The sequence below is a fragment of the Cherax quadricarinatus genome, chromosome 5 (genome assembly GCF_038502225.1).
Source record: "Cherax quadricarinatus isolate ZL_2023a chromosome 5, ASM3850222v1, whole genome shotgun sequence".
NCBI lineage: Eukaryota > Metazoa > Arthropoda > Malacostraca > Decapoda > Parastacidae > Cherax > Cherax quadricarinatus.
In genome coordinates, this window is record NC_091296.1 from 20,599,280 (window position 1) to 20,620,416 (window position 21,137).

The 21,137-nt window shown below is 37.6% G+C and overlaps 1 protein-coding gene across 4 annotated transcripts in view; it reads left to right on the top strand.

The window, feature by feature from the left end:
- LOC128684808 (probable tRNA (uracil-O(2)-)-methyltransferase) overlaps positions 1-21,137 on the top strand; it is a 57,750-nt gene that overhangs the window by 22,337 nt on the left and 14,276 nt on the right. For all 4 annotated transcript variants that reach the window (XM_070101039.1, XM_070101046.1, XM_070101029.1 and 1 more), the window contains 4 exons: positions 2,431-2,481; positions 6,444-7,071; positions 15,242-15,364; positions 18,585-18,787. In XM_070101039.1, the coding sequence (XP_069957140.1) occupies positions 6,450-7,071; positions 15,242-15,364; positions 18,585-18,787 (948 nt within the window). In that variant the 5' untranslated portion in view covers positions 2,431-2,481; positions 6,444-6,449. The remainder of the gene's footprint in view (positions 1-2,430; positions 2,482-6,443; positions 7,072-15,241; positions 15,365-18,584; positions 18,788-21,137) is intronic.

Here is a 21,137-nt window from a genome sequence, read left to right on the forward strand (position 1 = left end):
CTTTCACCTAATCTTTTTGTTATCCTCATAACCTTACTCTTTCCTGTATTCACCTTTAATTTTCTTCTTTTGCACACCCTACCAAATTCATCCACCAATCTCTGCAACTTCTCATATATATATGTGTGTATATTATATATATACAGTGGACCCCCGCGTTACGATATTAATCCGTTCCTGAGAGCTCATCATGAGCCAGAATTATCGTAAGGTGAATTAATTTTCCCCATAAGAAATAATGGAAATCAAATGAATCCGTGCAAGACACCCCAAAGTATGAAAAAAAAAAAAATTTTACCACATGAAATATTAATTTTAATACACGCAAACTGACACTTACCTTTATTGAAGATCTGGTGATGATTGATGGGATGGGAGGAGGGGAGAGTATGGAAGTTGTTAATGTTTAGAAGGGAAATCCCCTTCCATTAGGACTTGAGGTATCAAGTCCTTTTCTGGGGTTACTTCCCTTCTTCTTTTAATGCCACTAGGACCAGCTTGAGAGTCACTGGGCCTCTATCGCACAACAAATCTGTCTATAGAGGTCTGTACCTCCCGTTCCTTTAAGATTTGCCTAAAATGGGCCACAACATTGTCATTGTAATAGTCACCAGCATGGCTTGCAATAGATGTGTTAGGGTGATTTTCATCCATAAAGGTTTGCATTTCAACCCACTTTGCACACATTTCCTCAGTGTTTGAAGTAGGCACAATGGATTCCACAACTGGCATAGGCATCTCAGGGTTAGCCCCAAACCCTTCAAAATCTTTCTTAATTTCCATACTAATTCTCACCCTTTTTATCACAGGGTTGGCACTAGAAGCTTTCTTGGGGCCCATGGTGACTTATTTTGCAGGTACAATCACTAAAAACACTGTGATAATATGAAATGTTCCGATTGTATGCATGGATGCGACCGCACTGGCTGGCTTGTAAACACTGGCACCCACGGGGCAACTGAGGTGCGCTCAGGCCACACGTGGATGCATCTTGAACAAACCGCGTTGGGTGAGTTTTTTAGCGTTAGCTGAGACAAAAATTTTGCGTTAAAATGTGTCATTAGCTGGATTTAACGTTAGCTGATGCCATCATTAGCTGAGGGTCCACTGTACTCATTTACTGACGCCTCGGACTTATGATGGGCTCTCTGACCAGTATTCATACCTAAATAATGTACAGCGCTTGTCACAGCATTATGCCGGGTGAGTGCCCTGGCATAATGCTGTGATGAAAATCAAAGGCCTACTATACAGGAGGGTCTTTTTTCGTCAGTGCATTCTGCTGGGTAGCAGCTGTTAGCATGACATCACGGCCTGCTGCCGCACTTCACAGTGATTTCTCGTTGCTCATGTGTCTGCCATGGTGAGAGGAAGTGTACTTTTGTCTCTTATTTGCCTCATCTTTTGTCCAGTGTTCCCTTTGGTTTTGTATCTATATATCTTTGATTATGGGTAAAAGGAAGTCTTTAACACCTGAAACTATAGCTCAAATCATAGGGCTTCACAAAGCTGGGCACCAGACGAAAGAAATACTGTAGTGGAGAAAGTTGGTGTGTGTGTGTGTGTGTGTGTTCAGTGAGGAACGGGTGCAGCATTTCAAGGCTGGTGGCAGTGTCGAGTTTCTTTTTGGCTCCATTTTGTTACCCACACCCAGTCTGTTCATAGCATTTGTTCACTTCATGTCTCAGAGTTGTATTCTGGCAATTTTCAAAATTTTCATATGTTTTACTTGTGTTATTGTTATTTTTGTAATTATTAATTAGAGTACAATGGTCCCTAACTTCAGTGCTATTCTAAAGAAGAGTCGCAAGCCTCTTACTTTAAATTAAAAGCTAGAAATTATTAATCTTAGTGAGAAAGCCATGTCAAACACCAAGATAGTGTAAGAATGTTTTTAGGCTTTCATATGCAGTCGCAAGTGAGAAAAAGGCTGTGATTTGTTCGAAGACGATATTCACTTTATGGCAGTGGTCTGGAACCTAACCCACCATATTAGTAAGGTATACCTACACTAGAATCAGCCTGGGAAAATATCAAATAGCCAATAGTGTGTGGAGTGCTTTGAGGCAAACTGTTTCCCCAGTATGAACACACTGGGGGTCACAGTAGCCCTGTGTTGGTGTGTGTACCATCACAGGGCTACTTTATCCTATGTAAGCCTAACATTCCCAGTTGTGGCCATTTTGAGGGAGCTGGAATTTAAACGTGGCAGTGTTTGCACGTCCGTCAGTCATCGTGTGTATGGCAGATCAAAGGTTAAATCCAGTTACCCAACCAGCCAACTTGTCAGTTTGCACATTTTTGTAATTAGCTACTGTATTAGCTCCTTTTAACAGCAACTATTTTGTTTGCTAAAAATCTTAAAGGAATAAATTATATATTTATACGTGTTTCGTGTTTCTTAATGTAATATCTGTTTATTGTTTTCAGTACTCAAAGGTCCAAGAATAAATCTGCAGCAAGGAAGCATATTTTTAACAGGTAATACTCTGGAGATTTTTTATCCATTACAGTAGTCAGACAGGTACTGTCTAATATAAAATATGATAAATATGATTTTTTTTATGATAAATGTCTTTTTTTTTTTTTAACCACGTTAGCCTTCTTCCACCAACGTTGGGTGACCCACAACCTTAAAACATATTAGCTTTCCTTTATTCAGTAGGTATCTTGCTAGAAGCGCCATGACATCACGGTTTAAATTACCAGAACTGTGGCTTTCTTATTTCTTCAGAGTGCAGGGAACATTTGGTACTTCCTACCACCAGGCCTCAACTCTGGCTAACTGGCTTTTTCTGAATTTTTTTATAAATGTTGTCTTGCTCTCACTTGAACAGTATGTCAGATCCTACAAGCCACTTGTGTCCAGTCACTGTGATCTGACTGCTGGATGATCATACCTTTACCTCTTAACAGCCCCATCACTCCATTCCTCTAGCCCTTCATGGGATGACCCTTACCTCCTCTTCCTTATATCTTGGGTATGTTCACCTTGGATATTCTATTCTGCTCCATCCTCTCAAAGTGACCAAACCACTTCTCTCCTTTCTGAATTTTACCTTTTGTAATCCCCAAACTGTCTTCTAATTTTTATGCTCCTAATTCTTTGAATAGTATTCACATTTATTTATTATAAATTTGTGCACACATACAGAGGTACAAAAAAAATACAGATAAGAGCAGTATGCCAAAGCCACTTATACTATGCATAGCATTACGGGCTGGCTTAAAATTAACTTAAGATTAACTAAGCAATGATGAAGTCAGTGATAAAACATTAATGTAAACAGATTACTATAAAGCACAAGTGAGTATTACAAAGACAGGTCATATGAAGGATTCTGTTAGGTAGTGTATTTAAAAAATAATAAAGTTAGATTGGGTTTTAGGTTTAACATTTATGTGATATAATTGTGAGAAACATTTAAGATATACAATTTATAAGGTTCAGTTATTCAGTATTTATTTGGTTTTGGGTGAGTAAGTGATCTTTGAGTAGAGACTTGAATTTATAAACAGGTAGTGTTTCTTTTATATTTACAGGTAATGAATTCCAGATTTTAGGGCCTTTTATGTGCATTGAGTTTTTGCATAGTGTGAGATGAACACGAGGAACATCAAAGAGTGATCTGTGCCTTGTGTTATGGTCATGTGTTCTGTTGAGGTTGGCAAGGAGATGTTTGAGGGGAGGGTTAATATCAGAGTTAAGTGTTCTATGTATGTAATAGGTGCAGTAATAAGTATGGATGTTTTGTATGGTGAGTAGGTTTAGTGTATTGAATATTGGTGGAGTGTGCTGCCTGTAGTGAGAATTTGTTATCATTCTAACTGCAGCCTTTTGTTGGGTAATTAGTGGTCTGAGATGGTTAACTGTTGTTGAGCCCCATGCACAAATTCCATAGGTGAGATAGGGGTAAATAAGAGAGTGATATAGGGCCAGGAGGGCTGACTGTGGAACATAGTACCGTATCTTCGATAGTATGCCTACAGTCTTGGAAATTTTCTTAGAAATTTGTTGTATATGTGTATGAAATTTGAGTCTATTATCAAGGTGGATTCCTAAGAATTTTCCCTCTGTTAGCTTTGTGATAGGTGATCCGTTTATCATTATGTTAAGAGGGACATCTGTAGCTCTGTTACCAAACTGAATGAAGTAGGTTTTGTCAATGTTTAGTGTAAGTTTGTTAGTCCTCATCCAGGTAGATATTTTCTGTAATTCGGTATTTACAGTATTGGCTAGTGTGACTGGGCTCGGGTGAGAGAAGACGTATGTAGTGTCATCTGCAAATAGTGTGGGTTTGAGTAATTGCGAAGCATTTGGAAGGTCATTTATGTATAGGAGAAAGAGAAGAGGGCCAAGGACACTTCCCTGTGGGACACCAACTGTAATTGGTTGCGCAGAAGAGTTTGCCCCATTTGCGTACACATATTGGCTTCTGTTGCTGAGGTATGACTTGAGGTAATTGAGGGAGTGCCCTCTTATACCATAGTGTGACAATTTTACGTGGAGCAAGTCATGGTCAACTGTATCAAAAGCTTTACGTAAGTCAATGAAGATCCCCAGTGGGACTTCTTTTTTTTCTATTGCAGTGTATATATGTTCTAGCATGTGTATAATAGCATCATTAGTATTTTTATTAGGCCTGAATCCAAATTGGCAGGGGTTGAGTATGTTTTGGGAGATAAGGTAGGAGTAGATTCGTTTGTGAATTAGTTTTTCAAAGATTTTTGAGAGAGGGTGTAAGTTGGATATTGGCCTATAGTTATTCAACTCTGTTTGGTCTCCTCCTTTGTGGATCGGGGTGACCCTTGCTATTTTGAGTACTGTAGGGAAGGTGGAGGATTCAATGGATTTGTTAAAGAGTGTTGTAATGATTGGAGATAGCACTTGTGACACTTTTTTATATATAAAGGGTGGTAAGGTACTTAAATCTCCTGCCTTGTTTTTTAGTGCATTGATAATAAGGGAGACTTCGTATGGGTTAGTCGGAGCTAGGAACAGTGTGTTCGGGTAGTTGCCGGTGAGGTAGTTATTTGGTGGGGTATCTGAGCTTGGGATTTTATGGGCAAGGTTTTGTCCTATAGTGGAGAAGAAATCATTGAGTCTGTTTGCTGTTTCTGTTGGTGGGAGTTGGGGTTCATCTGATTTTGCTAATTTTATTTCGCTATTTCGTGATATCTTTTTTGTTCCCAGAATTTCAGATAGTGTTTTCCAGGTCTTTTTTATATCACCTCGTAAGTTGGATAATCTGTTCTCATAATACAATTTTTTTGCCCTTCTTATCAGGCTGGTTAGGATTGACGAGTAACGTTTTGTTTGGTCTCTGGTTATGTGACCCATTCTGTACTGTTTTTCATATTGGTGTTTTGTATTTATGGATTTGAGAATGCTGGGTGTTAGCCAGGGACTGTTCAGTCTCTTTGCTGTCATCTGTTTAGTTTTTTTAGGGCAGTGCTTGTTATAGAGGTATTGGGTCTTTTTTAGAAAATTATTAATACATTCGTCAATATCTGTATAGATTTCTAGCTCAGTGTGCCAATCAATGTTTGCTAATGCTGTTGCGAAGTTATTAATGGCTGCCTCATTGTGAAGTCTGAAGGTGACTTTAGTAGTGTCTTGGGGTAGTTTACCAAGAGTTGTTATGAGGAAAGTAGGGTAGTGGTCTGTGGTATTATCTGTAATTATGCCTGATTTTAAAGGGGATATGGTGTTGGTCCAGATGTGGTCAAGTAGGGAAACACTAGTCTCTGTAACTCTTGTAGGTTTTGTTACTGTTGGTAGTAACATACAGTTACTCATTGTGTTTGTGAATTCAGTAACGTGTGGGTCCTGGTCTTGCAGGAGATTTATATTGAAGTCACCTGAGAGTAGTAAGTGATCTTTGTTCATGCGTGCATCAGTTATCATACTTCCTAGATTTTGACTAAATTGGCTAATGTTTGACTGTGGAACTCTGTAGATGTTTATCAATGTGAGAGGTTTTTGTAGGTATTTGGATTTGAATTTAGCTATTATATATTCCCCATGTTCATCCCTTGTGCAAGTATTAGTGATACATTCTAGTTGGTCTGAGTAGTATATGGCTGTGCCACCCCCTTGTTGGTCTGGCCTACAGTTGTGTATGGCTGTGTAACCAGGAATGGCATAGACATCTGTACTATCAGGCTTTAGCCAGGTTTCAGTTAGTGTAATGATGGACATATTGGCATGTAAGGAATTTAGTAATGCTATGAGGTCATCGTAATGCTTGCTTAAAGATCTGATATTGTAGTTAAAGATAGTTATGTTGTTGTTGTCACTGAGAAGTGCCTTTGATTGTTCTGCAGTGTAGTAATTACAGTAACTGTTTGATTCATACAAATTGCTTTCACATGGCAGCTCTACATGGAAATTTCATGACTATAATTTTATTTCATTTTATAATTCATGATTTCTTCTTCAGATAACTATGGAAAAACTTATTGAAGAATTACCATTGGAAGCATTCCCCAGTCAATTCTGGGGTGCAGTAAAAATATACACAGAGAAGCCACATATTATTAATCGCCGAATATGTGGAACAGTCAATTTATGGATTGGTGTGTCATATGAAAATTTCTCAAGAGAGAACATGTGCAGATCTCTTGGTGTAGTCCTTAGCCATGATTTTGACATCGAAGAGGACAAAAATCTACAAACCCAAGCTGCCAGTAGCACTGATAAATCAAAATGCGATTATGATGTTAAAAATGTAGAAACAATTTTCAGTACTTGCAGCAAAATGGAGCTTGCTCAAATAGAAGGCATTAAGAATATTCTCTGTAAATGTGGATTCAAGAATATGCAAGACATTGGTGCATCAGATTGGAATGAAAATGTGTCACCATGTGAGACAAGAGGAAATGAAGAAGATGAATGTAAGCAGTGTGGTGAATTTCAACTCCCCAGTAATAAAACTTTGAAAACTAGTCATCTTGGCATTCCATGGGAACACCTGTTAGACACCAAAACTTTAAAAATTGCTGTGATCAGGAGAGTACTGCCAAAGCATCTCAAGAAGTTCATTCCTCTTATAGAAGTTGTTCTCATTGGTAAGACTTTATTTTCACTTATATTCAGCCCAATCCAATATACATTGAAACTTAACATTACACTTAGTAATAATCATCTACTGGCCTGGTAATAAATTTCATTTCTGAATATCAAAGCATGGTCATCAATATTCACAATTTAAATACTTTAGATAATAACACGATGAAAATTAGACACATGCAGCATCTGGATATCTTTAATGTAGACGTTTCGCCATCCAGTGGCTTTGTCAATACAAATTCTAGGACATAATTTGAAGACGGTAGAACTATATACAAAAGCTGAGGTAATCAGTTGGTGTGAAGAGCACCATAGTTGTGAAGAATTTGATTCTTCACGACTATGGTGCTCTTCACACCAACTCTAAGGCTGAGGGGCTGATTACCTCATCTTTTGTATATGGTTCTACTGTCTTCAAATTATGTCTTAGAATTTGTATTGATAAAGCCACACTGGATGGCGAAACATCTACATTAATGATACCCAGATGTTGTATATGTGTCTAATTTCATCTTGTCGTTAATGTATACCAAGCATGTACTACAGATAATAATATATTCTTGGTTGTGTTATACAGATTATTGTCTCTTCTTGGTAACAATAATTGTCAGGTGGCACAGTGTTGATTACAGTAAAGCTTCATTTTTCTGAACTACATGTATTTTGGCCACATATTGTCCAAATATTTTATTCATAATTTTTCACTAAATGAAGTAAAGAGCTTACTGTACAGTAGACCCCCTGTTTTTGTAATTAATCTGTTCCAGAAGGTTGGCCAAAATCTGAAATGGCCGAAAACCGAAGTAATATTTTCCCTAAGAAACAATGTAAATCCAATTAATCGTTTCAGACACTCAAAAATGTTAACAAAAAATATATTTTATAGAGAATAACTATAGTTTTACATACAGAAAGCAATGAGAAATAAATATAAATGACTAAGTACACGTATTTATTTGTAGTCCCAGGTGGACTACATCCCAGGTGTTTACCTACTGGCTACATACACTGCGGCCTACAGCCATATTATTACCATCAACATACCATGTTCACTGAGTTTAATTGTTTCTATCAACTACCTTTAGCCCTTTGACTGTCGCAAGCCCCTTTCTGAAACTGTCATTCTATGTCGCAAAAGTTTTTGGAAAAAAAAAATTATTTTTTATGAAATGATAGACAATCTTTTCCCGATGGTAATGACACCAAAAGTACAAAAACTCACAGAATTACGCTCCCGCGAAGTTAGTGGTCTCGGCGACATATACGCATCGGCAATTTTGCCAAATTTAAGCCATGTTTTTGGCCAATTCCGTTGTTCCAGTTGACCAAACTCATAGCTATTTCTTTAGAACTCCATTTTTTCTATCAGTTGAGTACAAGAAACCACCCATTTACCGATTTGAACTACCCAATAAAGTGGTTAGAAATTGGCAATTTGGCTAATTTCACACAAATTAAAAAGGATGCCAATTTCAAAATAGGGTCCAGAATAAACAATGTAGTCATTCTTTGCACTAAAATAACATATCCTCTGTTCATTAGTCACATCTCTAGGTCCCTCTTATATTACTATTGCATTCTATTTTGATTTTTTATTCATACAAAAAAAATACAAAATTTACCATTATGCAGACTACTGCATTATTGTAAAAGTGGTATAAATAATATCAGTGCACTAGTGAAAGAATATTAGACTCCCCAGTTGACATGTATTGGACGTGCGGTATAATTTGCTTACTCCTGAACATTGGTAAAAATCGAACCTTTCTGCTAATTTGAGCTCAATTTCAAGGTCGTTTTCAACATGAAAGTAATGAAAATCATCTCAATTTCTGTAATATGTTTTCCATTTTATCACCTGAGACCATGAAAAGGAGAATACAACGATAAATACCATACGAAAATACACCTCAGAGTTTTTTTTCTCATTATGCACTGCATGCTGCAGGATTTTTTTCATGTGGTGCACACTGACCACACAGACCCATTCTCTCACATGTGGGCCTACCAGCTTTCTCCTGCTTGATTTGAAGTCGCTAGAATTTACACGTTTAAATATGTCAGAAACAGTGGCGCGTAAGACGTATATATACGACGTAAACAGTCAAAGGGTTAAATGCCATCATAAACAAAGGGAAAAATAATGAATAATTCATGCCGAAAATTGTAAACAAGAGCTTATGTATTAACCCTTTGACTGTTTTGGTCGTATATATACGTCTTACGAGGTACCGTGTTTGACATATACAGTGGTCCCTCGTTCGTAATTAATCCATTCCTTTAGCCGTTACTATAAACGAAATTTACGATTTACAACTCAATTTTCCCCATAAGAAATAATGTAAATACAATTAATCCATTCCTGACACCCAGAAGTATTAAAACAAAAAAAATTTTAACATGAAATATACATGTAGTACATAAACAATACAATGGGAAATGATGAATGAAACATTAACAGCATAACACTTACCTTTATTGGAGATTCTTCTTAGTGTATGGGAGACTGGAGGAGGAGAGAGTGTGGATTGTTTATAGTTTGGAAGGGGAATCCCCTTCCATCAACACCTCAGGTACCATTTGCTTTTCTGGGGTTGCTTCTCTTCTCTGTTTCTTAATGCCACTAGGACCACCTTGAGAGTCACTGGAGTCCTGTCTCGCAAAATAACTGTGGAGAGAGCTCTGTTTCTGGCATCTCTTTAACACTTCCCTAAAATGGCCCAAGACTGTCACTGTACATGTTGCCAACCTGGCTTGCAACAACCTTGTTAGGGTGATGTTTCTCCATAAAGCTTTCCATCTTACCCCACATAGTAAAAATCTCTTTAATTTCTGAAGAAGGCACCTTCTTCCATCTCTCTTCCTCCTCCTCTGCAGCAAGATTCTGAGCTGCGATGTGTTGCTCTTCCTGCTGAAGCTCTTGCAGCTCCTCAGTGGTGAGCTCTTCATTGTGGTCTTCCACCAATTCTTCCACATCCTCCAAACTCACATCCAACCCCATGGAACTCCCCAGTGCCACAATTGATTTTACAACAGACATAGGCTCATTAGGGTCAGTCCCAAATCCTTCAAAATTCCTCTTGTTGACACAATCTGGCCACAATTTTCTCCAGGCAGAGTTCAAAGTCCTGGTAGTCACTCCCTCCCAAGCCATACCTATAAGGGTTATGCAGTGGAGGATGCTGAAGTGTTCTCTCCAAAATTCCCTTAGGGTCAAGTGAGTGTCTGTGGTCACAGTCAAGAACCTGTGAAACATTGCTTTTGTGTAGAGTTTTTTAAAGTTTGCAATAACCTGCTGGTCCATGGGTTGGAGGAGAAGAGTGGTATTCGGGGGCAAGAACTTTACTGTGATGAACCCAAACTCCTCGAAAATTAGGTCATCCAAGTTTGGAGGATGAGCAGGTGCATTGTCCATTACTAGCACGCACTTGAGATCCAATTTCTTTTCCAGGAGATACTCCTTCACACTAGGGCCAAATACTTCATTGAACCACTTGACGAAAATTTCCCTTGTAATCCATGCCTTACTGTTAGATTTCCAAAACACACACAATTTACTCTTCATAACATTGTTTTTCCTGAACACTCTGGGATTTTCAGAATGGTACACTAGTAATGGCTTCACTTTGAAATCCCCACTAGCATTAGCACAGAACATTAGCATCAGCCTGTCTTTCATAGGCTTGTGTCCTGGCATTGCCTTTTCCTCTTGTGTAATGAAGGTTCTCTTTGGCATTTTCTTCCAAAAGAGGCCTGTTTTGTCACAATTGAAAACTTGTTCAGGTTTCAGTCCTTCACTGTTTATGTACTCCTGGAATTCATGCACATATTTTTCAGCCGCCTTGTGGTTCGAACTGGCAGCCTCACCATGCCTTACCACACTGTGTATGCCAGTACGGTTCTTAAATCTCTCAAACCAGCCTTTGCTGGCCTTAAATTCACTCACTTCACCACTATTTGCAGGCAATTTCTTTACCAAATCTTCATGCAACTGCCTAGCCTTTTCACAAATAAAAGAAGTCATAAGAGTATCTCCTGCTAATTGTTTCTCATTTATCCACACCAATAATAACTTCTCAGCCTCTTCCAGTACTGGTGATCTCATTTTTGTCAGCATAGTTACTCCCTTTGCAACAACAGCATCCTTTATTTCATTTTTCTTGGCCACTATGGAACATAAGGTTGTGTAGGGTTTCTTATACATCCTGGACAGTTCGGCCACACTTGTACCACTTTCATATTGTTCAATGATGGTTTTCTTAAATTCAATCGTATTTCTCACCTTCTTTACCACAGGCTTGGCACTAGGAGCTTTCTTTGGAGCCATGGTAGCTTATTTAGTACTTGCAAGCACTAAAATAAATGGAATATTATGAAATATTTCTTAGGAGCACGTGAGGGGACCTTCGCTCACTGGTAAATAATGCCAGACTGGCTGCCGCCCTGGCTCATGCCGTGGGTACGTGTCCCAGACGAACTACGACTCGCGAGTCAACCTATGAAAAGCGAGTCCATATTTATACGAAAATACCCCTATGATTGGCGAATTTTACGATTGCCGGGAACTACGAAAAGCGGGGGACCACTGTATATACTCATAAATTCTAGCGGCTTCAAATCAAGCAGGAGAAAGCTGGTAGGCCCACATGTGATAGAATAGGTCTGTGTGGTCAGTGTGCACCATATAAAAAAAAAATCCTGGAGCATGCAGTGCATAATGAGAAAAATAAAACTCCGACCGTTTTTTTAATTAAAATGCCGAATTTGTGATCTATTTTCGTATAGTATTAATGATTCTATTCTCTTTTTCTTGGTCTCATTTGATAGAATGGAAAACATATTATAGAAATAGGGGTGATTGTGATTGGTTTTACTATAAAAAGAACCTGGAAATGGAGCTCAAATAGGTAAAATGTTTGATTTTTGCCGATGTACAAAAGTAAACAAATGATGTCATTGTCCAATAAATGTCCAACTAGCCATTCTAATATGCAGTCATGAATGGGTTGACATTATTTGTACAATTATTACAATATTGCAGTAGTCTGCATAACAGTAAATCTTCTATTTTTTGTTTGAATAAAAATTCAAAGTAGAAAGCAAGAGTAATGTCAGAGGGGCCTGGAGACGTGACTGATGAACAAAGAAAATGTTATTTTAGAGCCAGGAATGTCTGCATTGTTTATTCTGGACCTTATTTTGAAACTGTCATATTTTTTAATTTTCGTGAAATTGGCAAAATTGCAAATTTCTGACCACGTTATTGGGTAGTTGAAATCGCTAAATGGGCAGTTTCTTGTACTTAATCGATAGAAAAAATGGAGTTCTAAAGAAATAGCTATGAGTTTGGTCGACTGGAACAATGGAATTAGCCGAAAATAGGGCTCAAATTGGGCAAAATCGCCGATTTGTAAATATAGCCAAGGTCGCTAACTTTGCGAGAGCGTAATTCCATCAGTTTTCCATCAAATTTCGATTTTTTGGTGTCATTACAAAAAATGGGAAAAAATTCTCAATCATTTCATAAGAAAATTTTTTTTTTTCTTTTTTGAAATTTTGCGACACCAGGAGACACCTCAGGATTGGGGGTTGCGATAGTCAAGGGGTTAAGGGCAGTTACTGGGCCAACGCAGATTCATACAGTTTTCTCTAACGCTGGACCAGAGAAAATGTAATGTTTACCTTCCACCGCATATAAACATTCCATGTTTATATGCTATGTAACGTGTTTCTCACATAATTTTGAAGAAAATATCAGATGGATTAGTGAAAATGTCTATATTAATCTAAAATAAGACATTTAACCCTTTCAGGGTCCGTCCCGTAGATCTACGGCTTTACGTTCAGGGTCCAAACCGTAGATCTACGCCATGAGCTCAGCTCACTCTGATAAACTGTGAGTGGTACATTTGGGCCTAGATATGAGAGAATACATCTATGTGGTATGTGTGCACCACATAAAACAGATCCTGCAGCACACTGTGTATAATGAGAGAAAAAAAATGAAATCATGATTTTTCGATTAAAACAGCAACTTTGCAGTGTTTTTTCGTATGTTTTTTATAGTTGTATTTGCGATTTCTTGGTCTCATTTGATAGAATGGAAGACATATTACAGAAATAGAGATGATTTTGATTGGTTTTAGCACTGGAAATGGCTTGAAACTGAGCTCAAATTAGCAGAAATGTTAAATTTTTGCCGATATTCAAGAGTAAACAAACGACCTCACACGTCTAATACACGTCAGCTGGTGGGTCTAATATACATTCACAAATATAGTGATGATATTTATACAATTATTACAGTATTGCATAACAGTAAATCTTCTATTTTTTGGTGTAAATAAAAATTCATTATGTGAATAAAAAATCAAAATGGAATTTATTTGTAAAGCCTCAAAACATAACTAATGAACAGAGGAAATGTTAGTTTAGTGCCAGGAATGCCTACATTGTTCATTCTGGCCCCTATTTTGAAATTGGAATATTTTGAACTTTGTGTTAAATTGGCCAAATTAACAATTTCCGATCACTTTATTTTGTAGTTGAAACAGTTGACTTGGCGATTTCTTGTGCTCAATCGATAGAATAGAAGTAATACTAGTGAAATAGCTAAGAATTTGGTTGATTGGAATAATGTAATTGGCCTAAAATGGGAGTCAAAGTCGGCAAAATCGCCGATTCGTAAATATCGCTGACACATCAAAATTCGCGTGAGCATAATTTCGTCAATTTTCCACCAAATTTCGTACTTTTTGTTTTATTACCTTCACAAAATGATTTTCTACGATTTCATAAGAAAAAATAAAAAATTTTTTTTTTTTAAATTCTTGGACACTGGTGCGTGACTCCAGATTTGGGCCTTGGACCCTTAAAGGGTTAATGTGCCCAAGAGTGAGTCACGAATGTATGAGTGGCCCAGGCACACGCGTCTAATGATGTCTGAGCAGATGTACGACACCTGGGGAAAAATTTCACCAAAAAATGCTTGAAATCCGAATTGTATGATTTCCACACTGGCTGAAAACCAGGGGTCCACTGTCTAATGCTAATGTGTGGCATAAATATTATGCAGAGAATTCGAAGTGTGGAAATTAGGAGAAGGTGTGGAGTTAATAAAAGTATTAGTCAGAGGGCTGAAGAGGGGTTGTTGAGGTGGTTTGGTCATTTAGAGAGAATGGATCAAGGAGAGCATATAAATCATGGAGAGAGTATAAATCTGCAGGGGAAGGAAGGAAGGCAGGGTAGGGGTCATCCTCGAAAAGGTTGGAGGGAGGGGCTAGAGGAGGTTTTGTGGGCGAGGGGCTTGGACTTCCAGCAAGTGTGCATGAGCGTGTTATATAGGAGTGAATGGAGATGAATCGTTTTTGGGACCTGACGAGCTGTTGGAGTGTGAGCAGAGTAATATTTAGTGAAGGGATTCAGGGAAACCGGTTATTTTTATATAGCCGGACTTGAGTTCTGGAAATGGGAAGTACAATGCCTGCACTTTAAAGGAGGGGTTTGTGATATTGGCAGTTTGGTGGGATGTGTAATAAGACGGTATAGTATATATAATTGGGGCCCTGATATTGTAATTATTTCAGGTCACTTTTTATATTGTATCTTTATATATGCTTCTAAACTGTTGTATCTGGGTGCCTCTGCAAAAACAGTGATTATGTATGAGTGAGGTGAAAGTGTTGTTTTGGGGATTTTCTTTCTTTTCGGGTCACCCTGCCTAGGTGGGAGACGGCCGACTTGTTGAAAAAAAAAAAAGAAAAAAAAATATATATACATGTTATCAGGCTTTTAAATGTGTTTGAAAGTGAAAAAATCTGTTTCATTTTACAGCAATTTTGGGTTTGCAGCAGTAGCCAGGAACCTAACCTGCTGTATAAGCAGGGCACTCCTGTATAGTATTCTCACTTTTTTAATCATGCCTTCAGTGTCCTAACATGCTTTTTCTCTTCCTTTCAAGCTGACAATCCCTTTCTATATTGATTCACTTTGTACAATATTTGTTTTTGTAGGAAACATTAATTTATTCCATTTTAGATAAAATTTTATATTTATCTTGACACACGTGCAAAATATACAGTGAGTTACATGAAATTCATTTGTCAGTTAATTTAAAATATTGGGGAGTGTTACTGACAGTTACTTCACTTCTTTTGATCTTTTCTAAAGATAGAGATGGGGAGAGTGTCAGCTACTTGGCTGGGTCAGGTGGCAGTGGCCCCAGTGTGGTCCCACGCACCAACTACTCATTTACTTTTACCACCCATGGGATTAGTCTCTCATTTTTTGAGGGTAAGTAATAAAGTGTTTTGTGGTTCACATTTTTATATATTGCCTTGAGGGCTTTTGTTTATTTTTAAAGCTTTAAGATAATGTGTGTAGACTGCTATCGTATCTAGCTGTATTTCTGTTAATGCAATAATGTAATTTCTAATATGTATAGTATTTCAAATAGGTAATTACTTGTAGAAATAAAGCATTTTGTGAAGGCAAATTCACTCATATCTAACCCTGATAAAGCAAGAGATCTTGTACAGTTCTTTCTTGTCAGTATTCATTACTGTAGTGCAATAGTTGCCTTACTTATAAAAGTGGTAAATCTGTGTAGGTTTTCAGTACAGTGGAACCTCGAGTTTCGGCTGCCCCAAGTTTCAGCCGTTTTGAGTTTCACTTTTTTTGCCTGAATTTTGTCCTGAGTTTCGAACAGTACCTTGAGTTTCGGCTACCGTACCAGACCTGTCCGCCTGCCCGTGCCTGCCCATGCCTACACAAAGCATCCTGGCTTTGCTTTTCCTCGAATGAGCGTTACCCTGCCCGTTCATTCAAACATTTCACAATAATCCATTTTTTTTGTGCTTGTTGATTGAGTGCGACTGCTACATAATTAACCATGGGCCCAAAGAAACTTCATAGTGCCAGCCCTTTAGTTAAGAAAGTGAGAAACATGATAGAATTGAAGAAAGGAGATTTGTGCAATGTGGAGTAGGGTGCAAGCTTTAGCTGAGAAATATCACCCTGAGCAAGCTGAAACAAGCCATCTCTGCAACATGTTAAGTGACAAAACCATGTCCCATTTAAGACAAATGCTAAAGAGATGCCAGAAACAGAGCTCTCTGGACAGTTTTTTTGTGTGACAGGGACCCAGTGACTCTCAAGCTGGTCCTAGTGCCAGTAAAAGACAAAGAAGGGAAGTAGCCCCAGATAGGGCTTTGATACCTGAAGTCTTTATGGTGGGGGATTCCCCCTTCCAAGAGTCTTCGATAAAGGTATGTAAATGTGATTTTAAATGTTTGTTTATCTATTTCATTAGTCATTTAAGTACTATATGTATTTATAATTGTTGTGTATTTATAGATATTCTTTAAAAATGTATTTTTTTTCTAACATTTTTGGGTGTCTGGAATGGATTAATTGGATTTACATTATTTCTTATGGGAAATATTGCTGTGACTTTCAAACAATTTGAGTTTTGGCTGAGCTTCTGGAACGGATTACTCCCGAAACTTTAGGTTCCACAGTGCTTCATTGCATTGACTTGCTGAGGAACAGCAGAAGTGTGGAGGATAAACAAAGATGAGAGAAGGAATTAGTTAAGAGTTGGTGAAGTAAATCAGTTTTAAGAAGTCATGGAGTGAATTTGTATTAAAGGTGGGACTTACAGAGAGAAGGGCAGACAGAGTAAGTAATGCAGGGCATTGCTGCAGATTTTGAAAAGGAAATCAGTGTGTTGCTGATAAACAGGACAATCTCTCAAATAGTGTTGAATTCTCAGTTTGGAGCTGGGCACCTCTCTAAAAGAGGTTGAAGAATAAGTCTTGTATGCCCAACAAGTAGTAAACCTATAAGCCTCATCAGCCTGTGGAGGTGCTACCATAATGGGAAGGGAAATATGAAAGTCTGTCATTGTCAGCTGTCTTGCTACAGCATCACTTGAGAACTTACTCTGTGTTTTCCACTCCTCTGTTGACAGTACAGTACCACTTCACTCTGTCTTGTTTTTCTTTATTTAACCCCTTGACTGTCGCAACCCCCAATCCTGAGGTGTCTCCTGGTGTCGCAAAATTTAAAAAAAAAATATGTATATTTTCCTATGAAATGATAGAGAATCTTTTCCCGATTGTAATGACACCAAAAAAAAAACAAAATTTGATGGAAAACTGACGGAATTATGCTCTCGCGAAGTTAGCGACCTCAGCGATATTTACAAATCGGCGATTTCGCCCACTTTGAGCCCTATTTTCGGCTAATTCCGTTGTTCCAGTCGACCAAACTCGTAGCTATTTCTTTAGAACTTCATTTTTTCTATCGATTGAGTACAAGAAACTGCCCATTTACTGATTTCAACTACCCAGTAATGTGGTCAGAAATTTGCAATTTGGACAATTTCACGAAAATTAAAAAATATGACAATTTCAAAATAAGGTCCAGAATGAACAATGCAGACATTCCTGGCTCTAAAATAACATTTTCTTAGTTCATCAGTCCAGGCCCCTCTGATATTACTCTTGCTTTCTATTTTGAATTTTTATTCAAACAAAAAATAGAAGACTTGCTATTATGCAGACTACTGCAATACTGTAATAATTGTATAAATAACATCAACCCATTCATGACTGCATATTAGAATGGCTAGTTGGACATTTATTGGACAATGACATCATTTGTTTACTTTTGAACATTGGCAAAAATCAAACATTTCCCCTAATTTGAGCTCCATTTCCAGGTTCTTCTTATAGTGAAATCAGTCAAAATCACCTCTATTTCTATAATATGTTTTCCATTCTATCAATTGAGATGAAGGAAATGAGAATACAACCATAAATACTATATGAAAATAGACCACAAAGTCGGCATTTTAATTAAAAAAAACGGTTGGAGTTTTTTTTTTCTCATTATGCACTGCGTGCTCCAGGATTTTTTTTATATGGTGCACACTGACCACACAGACCCATTCTCTCACATGTGGGCCTACCAGCTTTCTCCTGCTTGATTTGAAGCCGCTAGAATTTATGAGTATATATACGTCAAACACGGTACCTCGTAAGACGTATATATATGGCCGCGACAGTCAAAGGGTTAACCTCTTATTAACTTTGACTTTTCTTAGTATAACATAAATGGTGCTGTATAGAAAACATGGGTTTTGTGCATTATTGTCAATATACTGTAACAATAATAATTGGCCTTTCATATTTAATGCTTGCTTTATCTTTTATCATAATGTTTCTTCTTTCTCATCACATGTGCTGGCTGAGTGTAATCTTCACTATGCTCACACATAGTCTTAAGTCCAATCAAATGGTGACTATTGTGCTTCACTTAAATATTACCCAAACCATCATTTACGAAAGTTAAAGTCTCTGAAACCTTTGCAGATGTTTGAATTATCTGGAGAAGCCTCTGCTGGTGATTGCTGCATCAAAACTAGGGAGTTCCGAGAGTATATAGGTTATCTAAGATATAGATAGATAAGTATCATATTACTATGGCCCTTAGTCTTACTTTTCTTTAGATGATGGGAGTACGTCTCCCGAAGTTCGTGCTGGTGTTGTCTGGGTGCAGAAAAACATTCTACCCAAGTTGATAAAATGGACTGCTGAAGTACTAGAAGATGGAAAAGTGGAGGACAGAGGATCCTTAAAGCTTGTAAACATTCAAGAATATAACCAGTTATATCAGCAACTGAAGATGAAATATGGCAAGCCATTGGTTAAGGTGACTATTATATGTTTTGTTCTTTAGTGCAACCAGTGATGTAGTAGGTTGGTAGACAACCACTGTTCAGGGAGACAGTGCCCTCCTGTTGCGAGTGTGTAACACAGCGTCCATCCAGGAAAGTAGGACCAGCTATCGTGAGTGTGCAATGAAAGCCTATTACATATTTGGTACTTTACTGCAACCAATGTTTTATCTAAAGTTATTTTTCATCGTTTTTGCCTTTCAGTATTTTTTGAAAATTTGCAGTTTTTTTGCAAACAGTTATTGAATATTCTAACATTCAGATGTACAGATCTGTCTTGCAAAAAAATAATTTTGCTTTACTGATTGGTATATATATTTATAAAAAGTAAATTTGCCTTAATATTCAAATATTTTAACATAGCAAAGTGTATGGTAGTAGATTAATTATGCTGTACAATTTTTAATCAGTGAAGTGATTGGCCTGGATAACCTTTGTTAAACACCATGCAGAAAATAAAAACACTAATATGCGATAGATTGAAATGTGCAATACATATAATAAAAATGACACTAAATGAGTGGAGTTACATATCATGTTTGTCTTGCAATTAGCAGATGGAGTCTCAAGCCTCTATCTGTACCTTACTTCCTTTTGCCTTCAACTAGGCCTTCTAGTTGATGGCTTGGTCAGTTAAGTTGTTGCTGCATACAGTTCAACAGGTAGCATTAGCATACAATTTTTCAATACAGCCAATAACTGTTGCTTCAAATCAGGATTCCAGTCACTGTATGGCATTGCTGTCACACAGTATTGAGCCCCACAGAGGTAACATATAGTTTTCAAATATGATATCTTTGGAAATTCATAGCTGGTCTATACAAATTTTGACTGTGAATTAGTTTGTTAATTAAAATAATGGGGATAAAGAGGAGCAGTTAGTTACACTGGTGTGAGGGCTACTTTGATTATTATATTCTACAGTATCTTTGAATAATAATATATTGTCAGTTTCAAGCATTTGTTTGATTCAAAGTGCATTTTAGTAATATATACTGAGATTACCTATTTATAGTTGCAGAAGCAGAGCTATTTTGTGGTATTCCATCTTCAGTTTTTACTTTGTCATATGATTTTACTAAATTTCCAGTGGTAGTACCTATGATACTACCTCCACCTGGTTGTCATTCTGGCAGTCTAACACTATTTGTAAAGAATTACTTTTTGCACTTTTTTCTTCTAAGTTTTCAATTGTGTCCTCTTATTTTCCCTGTAGAATGTGCCAACAGATTGTGGACTCTTTCCTGTGGAGAGTGGATAAAAAACTGTGGCTTCTTTTTCTCCCTTTAGAAAGTTCTAACCAATTAGGGCCTCTTTTACTTCCTGTGGAAGGTGTCAACAAATTATGATTTCTTGTTTTCACTGTGGAAGGTGCTAACCAATAAGTTGTGTTATCTTGTTCTCTCTGAGGAAAGTACCATCAAATTGTGGCCTTTTGTCTATGTGGAAGGTGCCAACAAATTGTGGGATTTTTGTCTTCCCATGGAAGGTTCCAGCAAACTGTGGGATTTTATTCTTCCCATGGAAGGTATCAACAAATTGTGGGATCTTGTTCCTCCGGTGGAAGGTACCAACAAATTGTGGGACCTTGTTCTTAATGTGGAAGGTGCCAGCATATATCATGTTTCCTCTTTCTGTCTTTGCCAGTGAAGGCTTTTTCAGCATTAGCTCTGGCACCCATTTTCTAAGCATATCTTTGGATTTTACTTTATATGTATAGAGTTTTTCTTAGTTTTTCTTTTCAAGCTACTTCTGCATATTCCCATTTTCATTGAACATACACTTGGATAGCATTTTAATCATGCCACTATCCATATACTTGAAGACTAATTTGTAGTTTGCAAGTTTAAAATCTTCTTCTTTCAACAAACTGGCCGTAACCCATCGAAGTATGGTAGCCCAAAGAGAAAAATAAGCTTCTGTTTTTAACTTTAGTAATGTATACAGGAGAAGGGGTTACCAGCACCTTACTCCCGGCATATTAGTCACTTCTTATTACATGTATAGCGTACGGAGGAAGAATTCTGTTCCACTTCCCCGTGGAGATAAGAGGAAATAAACAAGAACAAGAACTAGTAAGAAAATAGAAGAAAAGCAAGGGAGGTGTGTATATACAGTAAACCCTCATTTACCATGAGTTTATTTGGCACAATTTGGGTATAGCACGATTGAAGAATTGCGGCACAATTTTATGTAACACATTGTAAAATTAATTTAACACGGTTCAGTTTGCAGGAAGGAAAAAAAATTCCCTTTTCCTCAAGCGGTCCCCTTGTTGTGAATCAACCGGGAAAACCTCCTGCCATCCCCTGTCACCCCCCGACA